Source organism: Melanerpes formicivorus, unplaced genomic scaffold (assembly GCF_026170545.1).
Source record: "Melanerpes formicivorus ecotype bairdi unplaced genomic scaffold, bMelFor1.0.p_v2 SCAF_8, whole genome shotgun sequence".
NCBI classification, from domain to species: domain Eukaryota; kingdom Metazoa; phylum Chordata; class Aves; order Piciformes; family Picidae; genus Melanerpes; species Melanerpes formicivorus.
The window spans coordinates 5,575,822-5,598,016 of NW_027142360.1; the positions used below are offsets into that span (position 1 = coordinate 5,575,822).

The 22,195-nt window shown below is 41.4% G+C and overlaps 1 protein-coding gene across 5 annotated transcripts in view; it reads right to left on the minus strand.

The window, feature by feature from the left end:
- LMO3 (LIM domain only 3) overlaps positions 1–22,195 on the minus strand; it is a 72,336-nt gene that overhangs the window by 9,560 nt on the left and 40,581 nt on the right. For all 5 annotated transcript variants that reach the window (XM_068141890.1, XM_068141888.1, XM_068141887.1 and 2 more), the window contains one exon: positions 7,176–7,301. In XM_068141890.1, the coding sequence (XP_067997991.1) occupies positions 7,176–7,301 (126 nt within the window). The remainder of the gene's footprint in view (positions 1–7,175; positions 7,302–22,195) is intronic.

The following is a 22,195-nucleotide window of genomic DNA, read 5'->3' on the forward strand; positions in this document are numbered from 1 at the left end:
TGCTGTGAACAAAGATGGCTGTGTGTGAAGTGCCTCCCCTGGTCATGTCAGATCTTTGGTCTTGTAGAAAGAAACAAAATCTGTAAGCATTTCATTGATTTCCTCTAGGAAAAAGAAAGCTCAGATTGACCAGAGCCACACCCTTGGAAAGGAGGAAAAGCAGAGAACAATTTCCATTACTGAGTGCACAAGTGCACAAGTGCACTCAGTGATGGAAATTGTCCTCTGCTTTTCCTCCTTTCCTTTTTAATTTTTTTCCCTTGCTTTGTTTCTTGTTTGTTTGTTTTTTTGTTGTTTGTTTGTTTGTTTGTTTAAAGCTCCTCTTAGTTTCCAGTGTAAATCAAAAGAATGTTAATCTATATGGAATGGAATGGAATGGAATGGAATGGAATGGAATGGAATGGAATGGAATGGAATGGAATGGAATAGAATAGAATAGAATAGAATAGAATAGAATAGAATAGACCAGGTTGGAAGACACCTATGCATCACTAAGAGAACAAAACCACAGTTCATCAGCCCGCACCTATAGTTTGTTACTTCTAGAGTCCTGTCAGAAGATCCATTTACTATCAGAGACTGGAAAGTGGGAGCTGTGTGCCTGGGTTTGCACAAGCAGGTATGGAAAAATGTATTAATTTTCATTCTAAATTTAGATACACTAAATGGAACTGAGTCTTATTTTATATATATATGTACATATATATATATATATATATAAATCACAGAATCACCAAGGCTGGAAGAGACCTCAAAGGTCACCAAGTCCAACCTGTCACCATAGACCTCATGACTAAGCCATGGCACCAAATGCCACATCCAATCCCCTCTTGAACACCTCCAGGGATGGTGACTCCACCACCTCCCTGGGCAGCACATTCCAATGGTCAACAACTCTCTCTGTGAAGAACTTTCTCCTCACCTTGAGCCTAAACTTCCCCTGGCACAGCTTGAGACTGTGTCCTCTTGTTCTGGTGCTGGCTGCCTGGAAGAAGAGACCAAGCCCCTCTCGGCTACAACCACCCTTCAGGTAGTTGTAGACAGCACTAAGGTCTCCCCTGAGCCTCATATCATTATATATCATTGTAAACATATCGTTATAGATATATCATTATAAATATATTGTTATAAAATGACCACTAGTGTTGGTGCTGGAATAAGGATGTCCCTGGCATTACATTCCCTCCCCAATGACTTGTCAGAGAACAAAGGCAGCATTGTGTGGGTACTTTCCAGTTTATGCTGGAGGTTAATTCTATTTTAATTCTATTCTATTCTAATTGTTTACAGTGTTTCCTTTCCATTCCATTCCATTCCATTCCATTCCATTCCATTCCATTCCATTCCATTCCATTCCATTCCATTCCATTCCATTCCATTCCACTGTCAAGCTCAGGTATTTCCTGTCTCCTGATTTTTTGACTTCACAGCCTCAATGGTCAGATGACACCTCTGTACATGTGCATTTTCTGACATTTGTTAAAGAGATGAAGTAAGAAAAATTGACTATATGCAACTGCATTGATCTCCACGTGTCACCAGCAGGACTGGTAACATCTCCACAGTTTGAATGAAAGAAGGTACATTTGCAATAGCAATAAGAAGTTAATACTTTATATGTTGCAGCCACTGCTCTGAGGACAGTTGCTGGATGCACGCATTGCGCAGGATTCCTTAGCTGACCAATTCCTTAGCTGCCTAGAGCAAAACAGTAACATTCCATGTGTGAGGAGAAAGTAATCGGCCATTGAAATGGGCTGCCCAAGGGAGGTGGTGGAGTCACCATCCCTGGACGTGTTCAAAAAGGGATTGGATGTGGCACTTGAAGCCATGGTTTAGTTAGTCATGAGGTGTTGGGTGAGAGGTTGGACTTGATGATCTCTGAGGTCATTTCCAACCTTATTGATTCTATGATTCTACAGCGATTTGAATGAGTGTGTAAACGTTTTCAATCCAGTTCCCATTACAATAAAGACTGCTTTGGATAGAAGAATAAACTGGTTGATTTAAACACTGGGCTGTGGCTACAGATGGGAGTTTTAAACATACCCTGAGCTGACTTGAAACACGGAATGAGCTGCTAAAGCAGCCGACAAGAGAGTGAAAGGAAGGACAGGGAACTCCTGGAAGAGGGAAAGCCAAAGGCAGGCTGACATCACCACTGCAGTCAGAAGTGTCAAGCAAAGATACAGCTGAGCTCACTCGCAAGATTTCCCACTCCATTTTGCCAGTCACACACATGCAACCTGACAAAGTGTGAAAGGCAGTGTCTCTTTACAAGTTCATTTCCCCAGTGATTTATGTTTCCCCCTCTTTTTTTTTATTTTTCTTTATATTTTCTGCAGAAATTAACTATAATGAGGCTACTGCCAACGTGAGGTGAAATGCTTCTGAGAAGTTTAGTATGTTTGCAGGGAAGCAAAGGGAGCACTAATGACATCCAGGTGACTGTCACTTTATTCTGCAGGTATTTAGGAGATGGGAAAACTTCAATTTAGGGGTAAGATGGACAGAGACGTGAAGGATAATGGGCTGCAAAAAACCTTTGGGCTAGGAGCAGAACTTAATATACACAAAATTTCTACAGCTTTAAGCACCAAGAAAAAATAGGGAAAATGTGTCAGAAAATAACTGGATGGAGCAATTAGATCCTAGAGCTTCTGAAGGAGAAAATACAAGATCTCTTCTCCCAGGTCTCTTCTCCCAGGCAATCAGCATCAGAACAAGAAGACACAGTCCCAAACTGTGCCAAGGGAAGTTTAGGCTGTTATTGAGGTGAGGAGAAAGTTCTTCACAGAGAGAGTTGTTAGCCATTGGAATGTGCTGCGTAGGGAGGTGGTGGAGTCACCGTCCCTGGAGGTGTTCAAGGGGAGACTGGACATGGCACTTGGTGCCATGATTTAGTAATCATGAGGTCTTGGGTGACAAGTTGGACTTGATGATCTTTGAAGTCTTTTCCAACCTTATTGATTCTATGATTCTAAGATAGTGCCTATTTGATACCAGGGGACTAAGCCTGGTGGCTGAGGAGATCTCTCAGCTCTGTCTATAGTTTGTCTTTCTAGAATCCAGAGACAATATGAGACAATGCATTTTTCGTCTCACTTTGAAAACACAGCCCTTAGGAGGCCAATAAAAGGGGACAGTTACAGTATGAGTTAGTTCAGAGTTTTTATTGCCTGAACAGAAGTCCTGGAAATCAAGGAGGTCTAACTACCGATCTACACTGAGACTTGAGCTGGATGCTGTTGAAGATACTACAAAAATAATACAGCAAACAGTAAAGTTGTACATAAAAGCAGAAAAATCACCAAATCTTTAAAAAAATCCCACAAAATGGACTGGGGCCTCTGTCACTGGGCCAAGATATACTGTTTAAAGGGTAGAAATATGGGAGTCATGCCATTGGAAGCGCAAAGAATGGGTTGCTCCAAGAGTCAGTGTGATATGAGTTGATGTAATTATTAGTTAGCTTGGAAGGCAGAAGGGACTGGAAGAGGCAAGCAGGCACAGAATTTAAGAAGAAATTTGGTGTTGGCAAAGGCAAAATAGCAAAGAAATGGTTTGATCTAGTCATGGATATTGCACACATTCTGGTAGGAAAAAAAACCTAAATGGTAGGTGCTAACTGAGAATCTGAATCAGAGGACATTACATGCTCTGCAGTAGTACTCCAGATATGCTGTGCTTTTCTTGATATAAAGAATGACCCAAAGAATTTCAAGTTCAAGGGGGAAAGAGAAAGTGAAGGTGGGGAATAAAGTCAACCTTCTAGATCTTGCAATAGCTGGTGAGCCTTGCTACCTCTGTTGGTGATTTTGGGATATTGTTGACGTGTTTGTAAATAGAAATATTGTTTTCAGTAAATAAATGTCACGTCAGGGACAGTGAAGCACTCACATGGATTGAAAGGAAAGAGCAGATCTAAAACACCTCAATAATATTATTTTGCACACAAAAGGGCAGCATGGAATAAAGAAAATTACACTGCTGTCTTGAAAACTCACTCATGCTCTGCTCTTTGCTTTTGATCAGGTTAACTAGAGAGGGGGGAAAAAAAGTAATCTGAGAAGGGCAACAGAAATCATCAATGCTATAGTGATTGACATGATTATTCAGTTCAGAAAAATAAAGATGTATCATGGCAAGTGAAAAACAGCTCCTAAACTGGTGATGGGACAGGCATCTAGCATTTGTGGGTTTTAATTGCTGTAGAAGTGATGAAACCCAAAAGATTTAAAGATATTTATTAATGAGGGAATGTAGTCAGTGGAATGCTTTGCTATAGATGCCAGGGAAGCGCTGTCGATGTGGGAGCATCCATGAAATAGGATTTACTATAAAAAAACCAAGAAAATTAATTCTTTGGAGTGCCACTATTCCCAAATTGTGAGGAAGAAAGGTACCCTCAGGCAGTCTGGTCGATTAGGCTCCATGAGAGCTATTGCAATATAATCAGGATTAGGGCCACTTTTGAGAATTTCTGAAATTCTTTGAAACTTCTGGAAGTGCTCCCCATTTTGACTAAATTAACTGCATTTCAGGTAAATACATTCTTTTGTTCCCAGCTTAAGAATCCTGCAAGACTATTTCAGCAACCCTTTGCCCATACTACATGCAATGTAAAAATCAAATTTGAGAGACTAGATGGAAGGCTCAGGAATGATAAGACTAAGAATTATTAAATATCCCAGGGAAGATCTGCCTCAGAAGCATTTAACAGCAAATTTCCAGGGGGATCAGTGGCCATAGAGCACAGTACATATTTTAGTTGCAAAGTGAAATCAGACATTAGTGCACACTTGTAGTGGTGAAAGAGGAGTAATAACAATAACGACAATAGCTTTGCTTTTGGTGGGGAGGGGAAGAAAAGGCAAGTTCCCTTCCTCAGATCCAAGAGTGCTAACTATGATGAAAATCTTTTGCACTCAGGGTAACAAACACTGTCTGCTTTGCTTAACTGATGAAGATTAGCTGACTTCTTACATTAAAGAAGTTTGTCTTGTATGGGCTGAAGTGACAAGACAATAACTAAGTGCTAATTGTGCATAACCAACGCTAAAGATATGCAGCCCCATTATGGCACGTGATAAATGAAGCGAACAACAGAAATGTATTAGGCACCTTAATGATGATACTAGAACAGTGGGTTGAAAAAAATAGGGACATGAAGGGTTTAAGAAAGGAAACCTAGGAGTGTGCATGTGTCTTACTTAAGTAAGTACTATGGAAGGCTCTGCCTGCCTTACAATACAGCCTCCTAGTTCTGTAGTAAGACAAAATTGATATAGGACTTTAAATAGCATTAGAACCTATAATTACTTTGCATTATCATATAGTTTAAGCACTGGTTATTACTTGCCTGGTATTTTAATTTCCCATGCAACATGATGAAAAAGGTCAATTTGGCTTTTTTTTTTCCCCCCTTTTATTTTTTTTAAGAGTGTAATTGTAGCGTGCTACACTTATTAGCAGCTGTGCATTTTATGGTTCCTTAGGGATGTTTGATTTTTAAATGACTACAATGTTCCAAAAACACACACTGTAGGCCAAGGTGAGTTAGCAAGGCTTATTTAGAGCTGTATCTAACTTTGTTCTGGTAGGCTACTATCTTCCTACATTTTTGTTACTGTCTTAGAAAGGTACATCTCGTGTCTCTTCCCAGCTGGAAATGAAAAAATGAAAATATGAATGCTATAAAACTCTAAACTGAATCATGTGGTAACTGGAAAATAACTGAAAATAACAGGTACATAAAAGGAGAGGACATAATTGGCTCCCTCATTTCCTAGACCTCATAGACGTCACTGGCAAAGCTGCTAGAGTCAGCAGTGTGCCCAGGTGACCAAGAAGGCCAATGGCATCCTGGCCTGCTTCAAGAATAGTGTGGCCAGCAGGAGTAGAGAAGTCCGTGTGCCCTGTACTGAGAACTGGTTAGGCCACACCTTGAGTACTGTGTCTAGTTCTGGGCCCCTCAGTTTAAGAAGGACATTGAGACTCTTGAACATGTCCAGAGAAGGGCAATGAGGCTGGGGAGAGTCCTCGAGCACAGCCCTGTGAGGAGAGGATGAGGGAGCTGGGGTTGCTTAGTCTGGAGAAGAGGAGGCTCAGGGGAGACCTTCTTGCTGTCTACAATTACCTGAAGGGAGGTTGTAGCCAGCTAGGGGTTGGTCTCTTCTCCCAGGCAACCAGCACCAGAACAAGAGGACACAGTCTCAAACTGCACCAGGGGAAATTAGGCTGGAGGTGAGGAGAAAGTTCTTCACTGAGAGAGTTGTTGGCCGTTGGAATGTGCTGCCCAGGGAGGTGGTGGAGTCACTGTCCCTGGAGGTGTTCAAGAGGGGACTGGATGTGGCACTTGGTGCCATGGTTTAGTAGTCATAAGGTCTGTGGTGACAGGTTGGACTTGGTGATCTTTGAGACCTCTTCCAACCTTACTGAGTCTATGATTCTTTGATTCTCTTAAAGTCAAAAATGGAGCTCTTGGTGAAACCTTTGAGAGCATCTGGCCACTGGTCTGAATGTGGTTGCTGTCCTCATAACTGTATTCACCTCTGAAAAACTCAGTTGCTATGGATCTGACACTCATTCTGCAGTTGTACCATATGGGTGATGCTTCAGAAGGAAGTGTCAGGTTTGGCTCCTCAGGATTTTTTCTAACCTGCACTTGGGATATGGAAATAAAAATACAGCAGCAGAAGTCCAGTGCTGCTACAGTGAAAACGGTGGGAACAACATCTTTTAAATGTAAACGATGACAGTTCTGGCAACAGGAAGAAACAACATGTACTTTGAAAGAAATACGTGTGATAAACACGAAGAGTTAAAATTAAATCAATGTAATAATGACAAATGGCACTGCTTATGCTCTTCTGCAGAACAGGATCTCAAAGTCCTTTATAAATATGAAATAATTAAACTTGACAGACAACCTTTTGGTGGGGAGGAAGTAAAATTATTCTTTTTTTCATTGATAGAGGATTTGAGGCACATAAAAAGTTTTCTGCCCAAGTCATACAAGCTGCTCTGCGTCAGACCCAGGAAAAGTATCCAAGTCTTAATCCCAGTCTTGGGTTTCCACTCCAGATAGATGCTTCCTCTTTGCTTAAATGTATGCCTGTACTAGTGCCGAAACAGCACTTAGCTTGTGGAACAGACCCAAGAAATTCTCTTACCTTTGATTACAAAGTTGACATGCAAAACAGTCCAGGTGATAAACATTGTCCTTTGCTCTCATCACCATCTCAAAAGCAGGTATGAGTTTACTGCAGGCAGCACAGTTTCCTGTAACACCAAATAACCTGGAGATACAGAAAGAAATGCATTCCTGAAGATGCTGAACTGAAAAGAAAACCACACTTTTATCTTTTCTTTTTTTTCCCCCCCTTCAGCAATAGTTATCTAGCTTTTTTTTTTTTTCCCCTCTTGTTTTTCCTTTTTTTTCCTTCAGCAGTAGTTGTCTAGCCTTTGGTTGACTCCTAGCATGCCTGCCTTTGGAGAGGCTGGTCTTTGGTGGTATAAGTCTGGTCAATTTACAATACAAAGGCATAATCTTTTTTATTTTGCCAGAGAGAGCTTTATGAAGCTGTGACAGACTAATATTGCACCTATTGTGGTGTGATTCTTTTGTTTCCTTTCCCCCCCTCCCCTGCAGGTTGCAGTGACCTTTCCTGATAAAAGAAACACCTTGTTAAACTAAACAAAGAAACAGTAAACACATTAGGGATGTTACATAACTGTGCAGCCAGAGGTCAAGCCGTTTGCATAGGTGGGAAGAGTCTTCTGCCTGGATCCTGCCGTAGAGAGGAGAGCCACATAACCTTGGCTTTTGGTGCTATTTATTACTAAAACACACTTTAGCTAGCAAAGAAATAACACTCGAGAAAGCCAATATTCTTCGCATTTTTTTGACATCTAGTGCTAAAAGCTTTACCACTATTATTAAAAGAACATTTTATGAGCAAGTCATTTAAATCGTCAGAAAGCATTAGCGGTTCACGCACCTTACAACCCTATACCATAGTTATTGCTGTGATTATGTTATTCAGGTAGCACATTAAAGTAAATGAGGCTGTAAACTATATATAGTGAGATCAGGAACAGAAGTATGAAATACTGTAGGAACAGTATGAAATGCTGGGGTTTGCCAGACATCTATCTAAATTGTTTTATATATATATATATATAAATATATATATATATTTATATTTAAATTCTCTTTGTTAAAGCTTTTTTTTCAACACTTTTCAAGTGGGTGTATTAAGGAAAAAAATAATAATCAAACATACATATGCATCCTTTTGTGACACAGAAGGATTATAATGAACAAGAGAAAAAAAAAACACGTTAGCGCTACGCGGCAGCAATCTTTGAAACTAAGTTTATTTAAACTACTTAATAGTTGTGATGGATTATTAAAAGTACTGCTCTGCTTGTGCATAGCAGCTAATGCTGTTTTTAACTATGAGGCACACTAGATGAAAACGCCACATCTGCCAGTTTTCTTTTTTCCCTCAACATCAGGCTGACAGCAGAAAAATATAATGGCTCTCGAGGGAAACACCAAATTAAAAGCAGTTCTCAACTAATGAATTCAAAGGTGCTCTGTAGAAAATTCAGTTTGGTAACATAAAAATGAACCTAGCGGGTTTTTTTTTCGTAACATCCTTCCATTTTACTGTATTTCATGGGTTGCCAACAAGCCTACTTCGTTCCAAATCCTTTTACCTTCTGCTTTTACTTAAAGTATGGTGCCTGTTTGTTTTTGAAGCTGCAGCTCTTTTTCTCCTGTTTGATATTCTGGTTATTGTGATCTCTGGGAGAAGCACTGGGACAAGGCCATCCTCACTAGCTCATATTAAAATGACTCAAGTTGACTTCAGTTAAGCCTGATTACTAAAATTGTAGATTATTTAAACAGATTCAAAGAATTACAGAGTCACAGAATGGTAGGGGTGTGGAAAGGACCTATGGAGACCAAGTCCAAACCCCGTGCCAAAGCATGATCACTTAGGTCACTCAAGATCACATCCAGATGGGTCCTGAAAGTCTCTAGAGGAGGAGAGCCTACAGTCTCTCTGGGCAGCCTGTTTTAGTGTTCTGTCACCCTCACAATAAAAATGTTTCCCCTCATTTTGAGGTGGAACTTCCTGTGTTCCAGTTTGTGTCCATTGCCCCAAGTCCTTTCACAAGGCACCACTGAAAAGAGACCAGCACTTTCATCTTGACACCCACCTTTCAGGTATTTGTATATGTTCATAAGATCCCCTCACAGTCTTCTCTTCTCCAGACTAAACAGCTCCAGGTCTCTCAGCCTTTCCTCGTAAGACAGATGTTCCAGTCCCTTAAACATCCTTGTAGTCCTCTGTTGGACTCTCTCAAGTAGATCCCTATCCCTCTTGAACTGGACACAATACCCCAGATGTAGCCTCACCAGGACAGAGCAGATGTGGAGGAGAACCTCCCTTGACCAGTTGGACACCCTGTTCTTAATGCAACCCAGGATCCCATTGGCCTTCTTGGCCACAAGGGCACATTGCTGTCCCATGGATAACTTGTTGTCCACCAGGATTTCAGGGTCTTTCTCCATGGAGCTGCTGTCCAGCAGGTCAACCCCTAATCTGTAGTGGTGCATGGTCCTATTCCTCCCCATGTGCAGGACTCTAAACTTATCCTTTTTGAACTTCATTGTGTTCCCCTCTGCCCAGCTCTCCAGTCTGTCCAGATCTCGCTTAACATGATTATACATATTCCCATTGTAAAACACTCTGTTCCTGTTCTATGCCCATCATGCAAGGATTTTGCCAAGGTTATCTGAACCCCACTCAGACTTTCATTCCTCACCTGTGAGAAAGGACCCAAGACTTAGCTGCCTTCTGCAGTCATTGGCTGGCTTTACATGAGAAAAGATTATAGCCATGGACAAAAGTGCCAGCTCTGTTTACCTTCACAAAAACCCTGAAGGCAAGGGTAGTTTAGCTGTATGAGAAAAGCAGATCAGGCTGCAAAAGGTACTAGGCAAGGATTATAGGTACACAGCACTGCAATTCTATACATTTACAGTAAAAGGAAAGTCAGACCTTAAGCAACTACAGGAGGTTTAGACACAAGCATAAGAATAGTCCCACTGCCTTCAAGCTCTGTGTGGAAGGATCACAGAGCACCTCAGTGCTTAGGTAGTGTAGGTGCAACTGAATAGCCGAGCTGCAGCTCAAGGCCCTTGCTGGAGAGGCTGCTAGGCGCAGGCTGTGTCACCTTCCCCAGCCATGTCCTCTTTGCAGGGATGTGTCCGTGCGCACGAGAAAGCGTAAATCCCTTACGGCTAGCACTGCATCCTGCGTGCTGCTGAGCAGTGAAAGAATTTGGGAGTGTCATTCAGCGGTACGGAGGATGGAGATTTACTGCACTAGAGTCCACTCTGGGCGGATTTCTGCCATCCTAAAATGAGAGAGCCCCCCGGATGCTGCTCCAGCTTAGCAGCAGATGCATTAAAATTTTTTCAATTATGTAAAAGGGGAAGGAGGCCTTCCTTACAGTTAGCTCTTCCCCACCACCCACAAAACAAACACATGAGATTTATATGAGCTATTGTTAATTTTGGATAAAGCTGTTTATATGAAGAACATAGTTTTCTCCCATTAATAATAATAATAAAACCCCCACAATGCCATTTTGAAATTCTGGACATAGTTTCCCCCAATTTCAATTGCTCTCGCTCCCTGAGCATTTATCAGCTACCTGATTAGAATTTGTTTCCACACAAACCATTGATCATCAGCCTATTACTAGGCAAATGACAGTTAATTACCCACTACATTAACCACTGGGACCTGAGACCTGCTTCTGCTGCCATCAGTCAACATGATAAATGTGGCAAGTTCAGTAATGCATGGCCAGCCCTAAGCTGCCTGCTATAGTGTGAACAACCCTCAATCTCACTTCCAGGCCCAGGAAAATCTATGGCAATCTGCATAATTACAAGCTCTGGGTTAATAACAGACAAATGATTTGTTGCATCTAAACAAAGTCCTTGGAATGGGCCTGGTCTCCTGTGGCTGCCCAGGCTGCTGTTGTGGCACCAGTGTGCTTCCTGCTACAACATGCACAAAACAGATCTCCAGCGCTGTATCCTTCCAATTTGTTGCCCTCCAATTTATGGATTCTGCATATGTGATTTTTAATCATTAAAGAACTCTTGAAGCAATATTATCTTAATTATTCTCTGCTGTAACCAGGGAATTAGGCTTCAGATAAAATTTTCTTCTTCTGTGCGCTTTCCCTGCCTCGCTGGAGGCTCCATCAGTTTTCATCTACACCTGGACTCTGAAATTCTAATGATGAATTATTGCCCCTTTTCCTAAGAGGGTGAACCTTACAAGGGAACATTTTACTGAACTGTCAGCTCGCAGACTGAGTGCGGAGATGCGGAAATCTGATCTAATTTACTGCAAAACGACGCATTTGTTAGACTTTCTCCTCAGTTCTGTCCAAAGATCAAGAGATCAGTCAGGAGCCACCTTCATGTAGTCTTTTGCACAGCAGTGTGTGCACTCAGCTGCGTGTGCTGTTTTGTTTCCCTCTTCAAACCTGTTACGCAAACAAGTTTCTGGAATGTATGAATTTTACTACTGGAGAGAAGGAATAGTTTCTCAACAGGCTCTTAGTTGGAGCTGATGCACCAAGCTATGGTCTCTTGCTTTGTCAATTTGACAACAAAAATGGCAAAGATTCTGTATCTACTAGTACTCACAGATACCTGGTACTATTCTGTGCTTTACCATTTTCTCTGTGGTAAGAGGATGCCCAGGGAGGTGACTGGGGCCCCATCCCTGGAGATATTCAAAGTAAGGCTCGACTGGACTCTGGGCAACCTGATCTAGTTGAGGATGTCCCTGCTGACTGCAGAAGGGGTTGGACTAGATGACCTTTGGAGTTCCCTTCCAACCCAGACCACTCTATGATTCTGATTCTATGTTTAAATTCACTGACATCTGAATCACAGAATCACCATGGTTGGAAGAGACCTCAAAGATCACCAAGTCCAACCTGTCACCACAGACCTCATGACTAAACCATGGCACCAAGTGCCACGTCCAATCCCCTCTTGAACACCTGCTTTACAGGTAGCTATACTATGCCCTAGCTACCTCAGCAGGTTAGAAAACTAATCCTTACTGATTTCACCTAGGAAGAAAGGACGAGAAAAATCTAAAAGCACCAAGACAGATCTCTTTTTGCTATTCTGAAACAACACCTGAAGTTTTATATTTATGCCTAATATACCACAACAGATTAGAGCAATTTGCCCCAGCAAAAGCTTTCATTCTTAATGGATTTGATCAGCAGAGAACATTCTGCACAGAGCTAAAAAATGAAAGACGTGCAGAAGCCTTTCGACAAACAAACCCAAACCTGACATTTTGAGCAGCAAAAAGTGTGATTAAGCACCAGGCTATTGATTCTACTTTGGTAGGTTTACTAAACAGAAACCTGAAGGTTAAGTACTGAGAGATGAGAAAAGAGGGAAATCTTGGGACAGGAAAAACAAAAAGAAGAGGAAAGGAAGAATGGAGAGGTACACAAAAGAGCCAAGAATGTCACTGAACTACATTACACTCTGGAGGCATGTGCTTTCTAGAGGGACACAATTTAACCACACCAACACTAATTTCCATCCACTCCTACAAATTTTGGGTGATGTCCTGAGTAAGGAAGGGGAAGCTGGTTCTCATCATTACCTTTGAAATGCCCCATCACACGACTGCACCATTAGGCAGAACTGCATGCACTGAGATGAAACTCCCTATGATTTGGGTCATAATTCCCTGTCAAATTACGTGGGACTTCCACAAGATTTAGCATCTAATGTTGTTGGGTACAGCTGCTCCCACAAGCTTCCTCCTTTTTGCTATTCTTGTTTGACAACTGTCCGCTGTAAGAGCCATTGATTTGCTACCAACAGCACTCCTCTGCCTACTTCAATCTCATATTAAGATGGTGCATGATTTGGGTAAGACATCTGGGTTTCCAGTAGGAGTACAAAATGTCTGTTTGCACAGTGGAAAATCAAGGAGAAAACACACCTTGAGGATCAGGAATGGCAAAGCAGACATTAAATGGAATTTCTCCTGTGGTGCAGTAATTACAGATGGTTTCACATGGTTTCAAATTATTTTTCCTCCTCATTCTCACTACTGGGTTAACTAGGTTCATCAGGGAAAAAATATAGATAGGGGAGCCGAGCTCTAAACCTGCCTTTGCCACTAGCTGAGTGGGTGACCCCAGCAACTCACTTAATTTTGGTCTCAATTTATTTGTTACAAAGAGGTGAGACCTAATCTTCACGTTGTAATATCGCTGATAGATATTGTTCCTACAAAAAGAAAGGAAATGCTACTTCCAAACCTCTGTTCTTCACACCACATGAGGGATCAAAATAACGCACACACTGTTTTAAATATGATCAGACATTTACTGAAATAGACAATCAACCTTTTTTCCCTTCCCCCCCCCCCCCCCCCTTTCCTCTATATATTTTATTTTCTCCCAGTAGGTTTGTGTATTATTCAAGCTGCACAAACTGAAAGGCAGAATTTGGCCCTCAGCAAATATTTCAGACAGCACAAGATGCTATTCGGAGAAGCATAAAACCACATAAAAGACTCTAGATTACAAAGCACATTGAAAAGCATGGTTTTAAAGAATATGCAATTTTTCCACACTGAGTATTACTTACATTATTAGATGGAGATTTCTTAGATGTTTCAAAGTGATTTAGGGACACAAGTACTACTGGATTTAAATAGTCTACATTCTCTTACTTCCCACAAGATGTTGTTTAAAATCCTCCCTGTCAAATCGTAGAGAAAGGAAGTGGGTAAATTTGTCCCACATACATTTTTATGAATGCCTGGAAAACTTCTTTCACTCCCACCCATCCTCTGTTCTCTGGAACAGCTTTCTAAATGCTCATTGAAAATGAAACATGCTTCCAGCCAAGGGGAGAGGAGAAGCTGCCCCACTTTGCCGACTGAAGTTAAACGGTGCAAGTGCAGGGGAAATGAGAGCAGAGAGTTCCCATTCGTCCTGCTCATCCACACACCTCCTGGATGCAACCCACTTGCATCCAGTAAAACTTCTGGTGGCTCTGCTTGAACTACCCCACCTGGAGTACTGCATCCAGTTCTGGAGACCCTATTAAAGGAAGGATCTGGAGGTGCTCGCATGTGACCAGAGAAGGGCCACGAGGTTGAGCAGAGGGTTGGAGCTCCTCTCCTATGAGGACAGATTGAGGGAGTTGGGGCTGTTCAGTCTGGAGAAGAGAAAGCTCTGCGGAGACCTTCTTGCAGCCTTCCAGTATAAAAATGGGGCCAAGAAGAAAGCTGGGGAGGGACTTTTTAGGGTGTCAGGTAATGATAGGACTAGGGGGAATGGAAACAAATTAGAAATGGGTAGATTCAGATTGGATGTTAGGAAGAAATTCTTCCCCGTGAGGGTGGTGAGACACTGGAACAGGTTGCTCAGGCAGGTGGTGGAAGCCTCATGCCTGGAGGTTTTTAAGGCCAGGCTGGATGTGGCTCTGGGCAACCTGATGTAGTGTGAGGTGTCCCTGCCCATGGCAGGGTGGTTGGAACTAGATAATCCTTGAGGTCCCTTCCAACTCCAACAATTCTATGATTCTATGATTCTAATGCTCGCTTAGCAGCAATCAGGAGGGGCCAGCAAGACGAAGACTTTTCAGAAAGAAAGGAAAAAGATGGGAAAAAACATGAATGCAGGAGAAGATGGCTGCTTGTGAAACAGTTCTGCACTCTCTCCTCTATCCTCCTTGATGTTCACAGATCCTTCTCTAAGTCACTCTCCTTTAAAATCTTTTGCAAATACTGTGGCATCAAAAGAGGGGAACACTATGAAGCTGCAAACTAGGATGCTTAGACTGAAGCCCTGAGCCTTCAGCTAGATTTCCAGCATTTCCCAGCTGCAGGTTAGGCAGTCAGATTTCCAGGAGAGTTCAGCTCTCTGAGCACTGATTTTAGAAAATGTAAAATCACAAGTGTCATAACATGGGAGCAGTTAGACAAAATGGCTTAGATGCCCCTCCAAATTAGCTTGAAACTTTGTCCCTGATTCTAGATACTGCAAAACAACCAAACCACACCAAAACAACCCACAAAACACATGAAGAAAAAGAAAAGTCTGACAGAAGAGTCCAGTTAGATTAAGTGTGCTAAGGAAGGCATTCAAACGCAACTGCTGAAGTGTGCTTAAATGTCTACCAAAATCAAAGGCTGGTTCGATGTTTGCCTTGTTTGGCAGTGCTGTGAAAAGAGGGTTAGTTTTGCCAGGCTAGAGCAGAGAAACCTTTTCGCCTCAGTACTATTCATTTTCTTTTAAAAGCAAACTCAGACATTGAAGAATTAACTTGACATTGGAAGTATGCTGCTATTCCTAACGCTGTTTGTAAGGATACCCAGCATGTGGCTCTTGGGAAATGCAGCTCCACTTTGCTGAGGGTGAGCTGCAGCACATCTCTAGGGCCTCTGCTACTGAAAATGTCAGCTGGCAGCTGTATTGCAGGCAGCTGGAAGAGTGAGGTTCGAGCGTGGCTGTGGCCTCGCAGTGCACACACTACTTGTCTGGGTGTGTTTTGCTTTCATATTTAGCTAACCTGGGTATCTGGCTTCTCCCATCTGGCTCTGGCTGGGCTGTGCGTGGTGTTTTACACTGGTGTACCTGCAGCACGATCCACACATTTAAGACATGGGGTGCAAACCTCTCCCAAGTGAAGCTGCTGTTCCTCACACCGTTCTGTATGCAACTGTTGTGGAGGAAAATATTTTTATGTCTTTTTGCACCCAGGGTTTGGGTACTGCCCTCATCACTGGGGATTATAATTGAAAGTAGCTGAGCTGTTCCACTCAGCTCAGACTTCCAGTTTGTTTCATCTGTGTGGACCAAGCTATTTGCCAAGCTGTGCTGCCTGCCTGCTAAAGTTCATGTAACTGAGCCTTTTTCTTTTCCCCCTGTGCAGACTGCATGAAAGAATTCTTTATGTAAAGTTAACATGGATGAATTCCATTTTCAAACACCTCCGAACCAGACATTAAAAAATAAATAAATGCAGGTTTACTTCTATATCCTCCTCTAATTAGGTTATTTGTGTTCTGTGAAACAATCTGAGCTTTCATTTCGAGTAAGCATTACCAGCCTTAATTTTGGCTTGAAAAATTTGAAGCATGACCAGACATCATGGTTGAAATACCACTTTTCTAAATCCATAGCTTGAAAAAAAGCTCTGGGAGGTGGGGGATTTTGTTGTTTGGTCAATGGAGTGTTAACTCTGAAGCCTAAATCACAGAACTTTAAAAAAAATCCTTGTTCATCATAGGAGCAAATATAACTACATCATTAATGTCATAGTCTGCTGCCCTGTCCCTTCAGTCATGCAGTCAGATCATCAAACTTCCAGTTTAAAGCTAAAATGGAATTTTAAGGAGTATTCTGTCCTAATTTACTATCTGCTTTTAATCAAGTTACAATTTTGTTTCATTTTAAATTTCCTCTAACCACGCTGATTGACTCAGATGAAATGCTTGGATGATTGTGCACCGTGCACAATGATCTATGCCCGATATTGTGGAAATAAATCCAAGTTAAAAATGACCTCCCAATGCACTCAGGGCTCTGCTTTGCACTACCACTCATGCATCGTGACATCCTTAAACTTCTACCAGTAAAGTCAACATCAATATTACATCCATTTCTACAAAGCAACCATATAAACTTCATCTTTCTACACATGCTCTACTTTAAATCATGCATATAAATCCATCTACACGCACAAGCTGAATCTAAAAATTTGCAGATATTCAGCTAGTGTATTTTCATTGTCAAACTCAAGCAACTTAAACCCAAATTTATGTCCCAGCTCAAATAAGAATGCAATATTCCAGGCTGGTTCCCAGCTCGGGGGTAGGTCTAACTGGCACAGCAGAGTGACACGGTTCAGGGTCAGCAAAGTGCTGTGACTACGTCTGTGTAGCACTCCACTGGGGCTAATTAGGTTCATGTCCCAGCTAACTAGCCACTTGCATTGCCACTTGGATGCATCTACACAGTTTCTGAAGCTGGAAGCTAGTTTAGGGCTCTGTGCCACATGCTGTGCTATATGGAGATCATTCAAGGCTGTGCCTCTTGGTTGTGCCAAAACATTGCTGAGCTCCATTTGCCACTTGCTTCCCTTTCTTTTTACTTGAAGGAATGGTTCTAAAGATGATTCAGTGACAATTTGACAAGATTTCCAGGAATAGCCAGGAGGTGAGGGACCTTCAGGGAAGACCTTCACTACAGTGCCTATATAAGAGTCATGGTCACCTGCTGCATGGATGCTACTCTGCACAGGAGCCAACTGTCTTCATGGTAACACCAGGCAACTGATGTCAGGTGGTGCAGATGACCTGCTTCTGCTGCCATCAGTCAACATGATAATATGGCAAGTTCAGTAATGCTAGGAGGGAACCAGTGCCACTTTGGTGAGTTTGTCACTTGCTCTACAAATGCATATGGCTCCACATTGCTGCAGAGAAGCAGAACCCAACAGAGATTCTTCTAAAGTATGCTTCAGATTTACCCACCTCCCACAAAAGATCAAATCAACAAGGAGGGATCTAGGAAGAAAAGGATCTTCATTTGAACCAAAAGACCCCTGATGAACAGTGGCCAAGCTCTCAACAACTCCATTGTTTCTCCAATGATTACAAAGAAAAGGTCTAAGTGTTGCATCTGGAGTTTGCCCCCGGAGACAGCGGAAGGGAAGGAAATTAAGGTACAAATATATAATTAGCCGCCTAATGTGAGGGACATAAAACACAGACATTTTTCATTTTGCCCAGAGGTGACTGAGAATGTAGAACCTCTGGGTAAGAAATCAATGCACAGACTGTCAGGTAAATACATATTGAAATAGAAGTGGGGGGTAAGTTAATAGTTCTATGAGGTCATATAATAAAGTCTATAGTTCTTTCATCAGTGCTGTGAACAATGCAGTTTCTGTGTTTCTCCCCTGGTGTAATAGCAAAGACGGTTGCTAGACTCTGAAAATAAATTATGCCACGCTTTATTAAATGGTAAACAGCTGTTCCAGCCACAATACAGCACATGCTAATTGAAGAATGCCTTAAGCAGTCCTATAATAAAAGGCTTTTAAGAGTTGGAGAGGAAAAAAAGAGGCCAGCATTATGACAGACTTACTATCATAGGTTCCCTTAGTTAAAATTGAACACATGGGTCATTCAAGGTGAGAAGTATATTCTGGGAGAAGATCTACAGTAATGAACATTTAAGAATCATTAGCAGGCTCTTTCATGCTATGATGCTGTAGGCAAAGACGTGCTTCAGTAGAAAGTACAGCCACAAGGTTCTCATCGTGTTTCCACATCTTGTTTTGCTGGGAGATATGTATCCAGGAATACAACAAACGTGTGGGAAGAATTGCTTTTTCCGAGGTGGTGATCCCCTGCCCAGAAACCTCACTGCTCGTGGGAATCACCCTGGAGATTTTTGTCAGAGAATGAGAGTTATGGTGTGAGCTGTAGAAGAGCACACATGTAACAGAGAGAAGGTGATACATACGGCATTGTGAGCCCTGCATAGGCAGTTTCTCAAGCAGGTGCATCACCGTACCTCTGCAGAGCCTTGGACCCTCATGCCGGACTGGTTCTGTCGAGCTGCAGAGGTGTGCTGTGCCTAGCAGTTACCAAAGGGACTACTAGGAATGCTGAGGTACAGTTGTATTTTTTACGCTAAGAGGTTTATGGTGAAAGCCGGTAGGGAGTGTGAGTCAATGTTTAGAGCAGGCAAAAGAAGTCTCCATCCCTGTGCTACCTTGCTAAGTGGCCTTGTGCAAATACCTCCCCTTTGCACCTCAGCATTCCCATCTTTACTTTGCATTAAAAGGACAACAGGAAGCCTGGTGTGCAGAAGTCCCTTAAGAGCCCTGAATGATAGCTATGAAGAATAAAATCTAAGTATTTATTGTATCTACTCACTGGCATAAACATTTGCCCAAGCATAGCATTCAGATACATGGTACTCAGGCTACCAGACACTTGCTTTCTGGAAATTTGCTTACAGAGCTAAACTAGATGTGCATATGCATCCACATGTGTAAGCAAGTGTGTAAAATAAAAGTAGCAAAATAATTCCATGGGATGGAATAAAAAGAGCAATTTTTTTCCCCCCACAGCACAACACAACAATTTCTTGTCCGGTCTTTGGAATTCCTCCCTTCCAAAAAAACCATTGTCAGATGAGTGCTGCACAGTGAGTTAAGGAGATTGGTTTGTCTTTAATTTATTTTTTTTTTCCCAAATGTTTGCACTAAGCAAAATGTTTAGAAATTAGGCAAAAGGATGTGCATCAACCCAGTAGATGGCTTTCAAGTGTTTAATTCTGCTCACACAAATCATGACGCGCTTGCAAATTCACGTAACAAAGCGACGGTTTAATAGAGCTCCTCTTCCCATAGAAATAGAAGCAGGTAAAGTTTTCCTCCATTGGACTGTGTGAGCGTTTCCTTTATAAATAAAAGCCACGGTATCTAAGGTATTTCCTTTGTTGTGTCACCTTTAGGACTGACTATTTGAAGTATTCCATTGAAACGGCTATGCTCTGCGCAGCGTTCGGAATTTTAAGTCAAACCTTAAACAGTTACAAATCAAAGCATCAGGGTACTTTGAAGAAGCACATACACTACATACATTGCATTCTGCATGCATATGCATTGCTGGTATCTATATATCATCGACACCTTCACAGAAATATTACAGCCTGGGGGGGGGGAGGAGAAATATTTCAAGCCAAATGTAAACACTAAAATGATGATTTCAAAACAATCTACTTTTCCCAACTCAGATTTCAATGTATTTAGGATTGGGATGTATATAGCATCGACACCTTCACAGAAATATTACCTTTTTCTTTTGGGGGGTAGAATATTTCAAGCCAAATGTAAACACTAAAATGATGATTTCAAAACAATCTACTTTTCCTAACTCAGATTTCAGTGTATTTAGGATTGGGATGTATATAGCATTGACACCTTCACAGAAATATTACCTTTTTCTTTTTTGGGGGGGAGAATATTTCAAGCCAAATGTAAACACTAACATGATGATTTCAAAACAATCTACTTTTCCCAACTCAGATTTCAGTGTATTTAGGGTTGGGATGTATATAGCATCGACACCTTCACAGAAATATTACCTTTTTCTTTTTTTGGGGGGGAGAATATTTCAAGCCAAATGTAAACACTAAAATGATGATTCCAAAACAATCTATTTTTCCCAACTCAGATTTCAGTGTATTTAGGATTGGGATCTATGTAGCATTGACACCTTCACAGAAATATTACCTTTTTCTTTTCTGGGGGGGAAGAATATTTCAAGCCAAATGTAAACACTAACATGATGATTTCAAAACAATCTACTTTTCCCAACTCAGATTTCAGTGTATTTAGGGTTGGGATGTATATAGCATTAACACCTTCACAGAAATACTACCTTTTTCTTTTGGGGGGGAAGGAATATTTCAAGCCAAATGCAAACACTAACATGATGATTTCAAAACAATCTACTTTTCCCAACTCAGATTTCAGTGCATTTAGGATTGGGATCTATATAGCATCGAACCTTCACAGAAATATTACCTTTTTCTTTTGGGGGAGAAGGAATATTTCAAGCCAAACGTAAACACTAACATGATGATTTCAAAACAATCTACTTTTCCCAACTCAGATTTCAGTGTATTTAGGGTTGGGTCTCGAAGTCTGCCTTCAAAATATTCTGAGACAAATTGCCAGGATTGTTTTTCCCCCCCCCCCCGGCATTAACTCAGTTGTTTCAATAAATACTGCATTAATGAATTACAAATTATTTATGATTATTTCTGATTATTAATTACTAATTATTTCACTGCAAGTAACCTAATTTTTCCTCTCACCTATTTATTGTTTAGGCTTTAAGGTGTCGACATTTTTACACCTGCAACTGTTTTTTTTTATAGTTTCTTCCCCACTCCCTGTGATGTTGGTGGTTTTTTTTTTTTGCTGCTCATCTGAAAAATAAATAAATAAATAAAAGAACGCTTGAGGAAATTCTGTGCCAACATCTCACTCAAATTTATAATTAATGTAGCAGAAAATTATATTTCTAATTAAATAAAACTGAGCATGAATTGAGGCAAATGCTGGGAGCATTACAAACAGCGCAAAGTTAGGAGAGGAGCAAAATCGCAAACAATGAGCAGGTAATGTAACTGCATACATTAGAAACATCTCAATTATTACATCCACAAAGGCAGAACCTAAAGAGCTGCATTTCATAAGAAGGTGTCATGTTGACATATATTGCTCATTAAAAAAGGTGCCGTTTGTATATGGGCTACTGTTCTTCATATGCATGAACACTGGTAACACATTGTGGGAAAGGAAAGCCCTTGAGATTTTGTGTAGTTTGAATATTTAATGCCGCAATAGTTTGCTCCCTAATAAAGAAAGGAAAGAAATTTGGGAGACAAGGACATAAATTTGCCTATTTATTATTTTACCCTGACTGCAGCTGAGTATTGGCACCCCTGTATTCCTCCAAGGATCTGCTGTGAAAATTTGTGACTGCTCGCAGTGGCTGCTCTTTAACCAAAACCGCAGAGACTACAAAATAAAAGCTTCCCCTGTCCCCTTTTTAAGGGGAAAATACCAAGCAGCGTATATAATTTCCGTATGTAATATATATGTGTGTACTAACCTACTAGTTATCTCTGCTTACACTCTGGCTGTCAGGAAACTGTCAGCTGTAAAGGCGATAAGGTGGGCAGTTTAAAGAAGATACCGAAGCCTTAAGCTTCTTAATGTGCCACAAATCAATCCCATGAAAGCAAACAACTTGAAAAAGGGTTATATGTGTTTAGGAAATCTCTCGGCTCCCCTCGCCTTCGCTGGAGCCAGAGCTCACACCAGCGTTTTCTCACCCTAATGACCCCTGAAGCGTCCCGGAGGGACTGTGAAACAAGGCGGTTCCACGAGGCAGCTTGCTAATTGAGAAGTTGATCAGGGGGAGAGGGATCCTACTTTACCACGCTAAGTGTCCAAATCAAGCATGACTAGATTGACGTCGCCAAATCACTGTCTGGAGGCCACTCC